General features: G+C 40.2%; 1 protein-coding gene across 1 annotated transcript; it reads right to left on the bottom strand.

Annotated features, from left to right (window-relative positions):
- Window positions 1-242: 242 nt before the first annotated feature.
- LOC106314922 (glutathione S-transferase T3-like) lies at window positions 243-1124 on the bottom strand. The gene has a single exon (XM_013752719.1). The coding sequence runs from the start codon at window positions 1122-1124 to the stop codon at window positions 243-245; it is 882 nt and encodes a 293-aa protein (XP_013608173.1).
- Window positions 1125-1728: the final 604 nt, after the last annotated feature.

The raw sequence follows: 1728 nt of genomic DNA, 5'->3' as shown, positions 1-1728 counted from the left end.
AGAAAGAAGGTACCATAAGCAAGCGACACAAGATCCAAACCATAAACCATAAGCAAGCGACAGAAGAAAGAAGATACCATAAACCATAAGCAAGCGACAGAAGAAAGAAAATACCATAAACAATGTTACAGACTCGCCATTAGCAAACGAAGACACAGAGCCAAAGCATAAACTGAAACAAACTGAGACACAAGATCCATAAACTAAGACATGAAACAAACTCCAAGTGAAACTAAGTAATTTCAAGCTAACATGTCATTGATAAGCTTATTTTTCAGTGCCACTTCTAGTTCAGTAAGAGGCTCTGTCTTGGTAATTAAGGAGTCAAGCAATTTCTGCTTATTCAGCTTCTCTTTCAAGGCGAAGTCTTGCTGCCTAATCTCCCAAAAGCTCTGAAACTCCTTTCCTTCCTCTTCCAAACTCGGCTTGCTGGCAGACCTTTTAGCCTTCGCTTTTGCTGCTTTAACACCACCAGGCCGTGAGGCTTGCTCATCATCTTCTGGCACAGAGGTTGACGATTGAGCTGAGTGGTCATCTAGCTTCCTTCGTTTAGACTGCACTTTATCCTTAGTAGTCGATACTCCACACCACTTCTGATCATGGCGAAGCTCCAACCATGCATGCTCCAAGGAGAACTTCGCCTTGTAATCATTGAAGAAGATCTCATGAGCCATTTTCATCACATCAGTCTCGTTCTGGCCACTTGATTTCTCCTTTGTTGCAGCAGTATAGCAGCCTACGAACTTGCATACTCCCTCATTGATCTTCCCCCACCTCTGTTTGCAGTGAGTTGCTTCTCTCTTTTGCAAACCGGCAAGCTTTGGACTTGCTGCTACATAAGCGGCAATTATTTTCCAAAAAGCAATTGCTTTTTGTTCATTACCAACAACCGGATCCTTTGAAGTGTTCAGCCAAGCGCTGATGAGCACCACGTCCTCTGTTGGTGTCCAGTTCCGTCTCTCTTTGCGGTCTTCTACAGTGTGAGCTTCCAAGTTTACATCATCAGCCCATTGTGTACCAAAGAAAGAGACATTCAAGGCAGAGGGTTCTAAACTAGGTTGAGTGTTTTGTTGTTGAGTATTTAAGAGATCTATAAAGCTAGAAGATTGAGAAAATGAATCCATAAAATTGTTTATGGATTCGCAAGAAAAAGAAAAGGAGAAGAGCTTCAGTTGTTTAAACGTGTTTTTGTTTAAGCCTATTGTTTGGATTTTAAAGGCAGTTGTTGTTTTTAGTAGTTGAAGTCACTTAATTTAAGTGTTAATGACAATGAATGTTTTCACCTAAATGCATATCAGAACCACGCAAAACTAAATGTAAATCACATCAACACAACTAACAAATACCATTTAATTCCCAAAGCATTAAAGGAGAAGTCTATTTACCTCTTGCTAACTGCAGTGAAGGAGCGATGCTTTGTTGATGTTGAATCCGTAATGAATGAAAAGAACACTCCCCAACTGTCATCCCCGCAGATCACCTCTCCTTACACAACCAACACATAAAGTTAAAGACAAACTGAACTAAAGCCGACAAACCAAAACAGAGACCAATAAAGAAAACAGATGAATATAGATTCTAGAAGAAACAAATTACCTTCTACTGTGGCTCTGAGTAGTACCACAAGTGTTGGGAGGATAGAAACGAAAAGCTTTGTCTCCACAGATACACGTTGTTGAGATCAATTCCTGAAACCACAACACAAAAAAAGAAACGTAGAAATTAGTT

The sequence above is a fragment of the Brassica oleracea genome, chromosome C9, assembly GCF_000695525.1.
Source record: "Brassica oleracea var. oleracea cultivar TO1000 chromosome C9, BOL, whole genome shotgun sequence".
Lineage (NCBI taxonomy): Eukaryota > Viridiplantae > Streptophyta > Magnoliopsida > Brassicales > Brassicaceae > Brassica > Brassica oleracea.
The sequence above is the reverse complement of the archived record's forward strand: the minus strand, read 5'-3'. Positions and strand labels throughout refer to the sequence as shown.

Coding starts and splice junctions, on each gene's coding strand:
- LOC106314922 (XM_013752719.1), bottom strand. CDS start 1,124: ATGGATTCATTTTCTCAATCTTCTAGCTTTATAGATCTCTTAAATACT.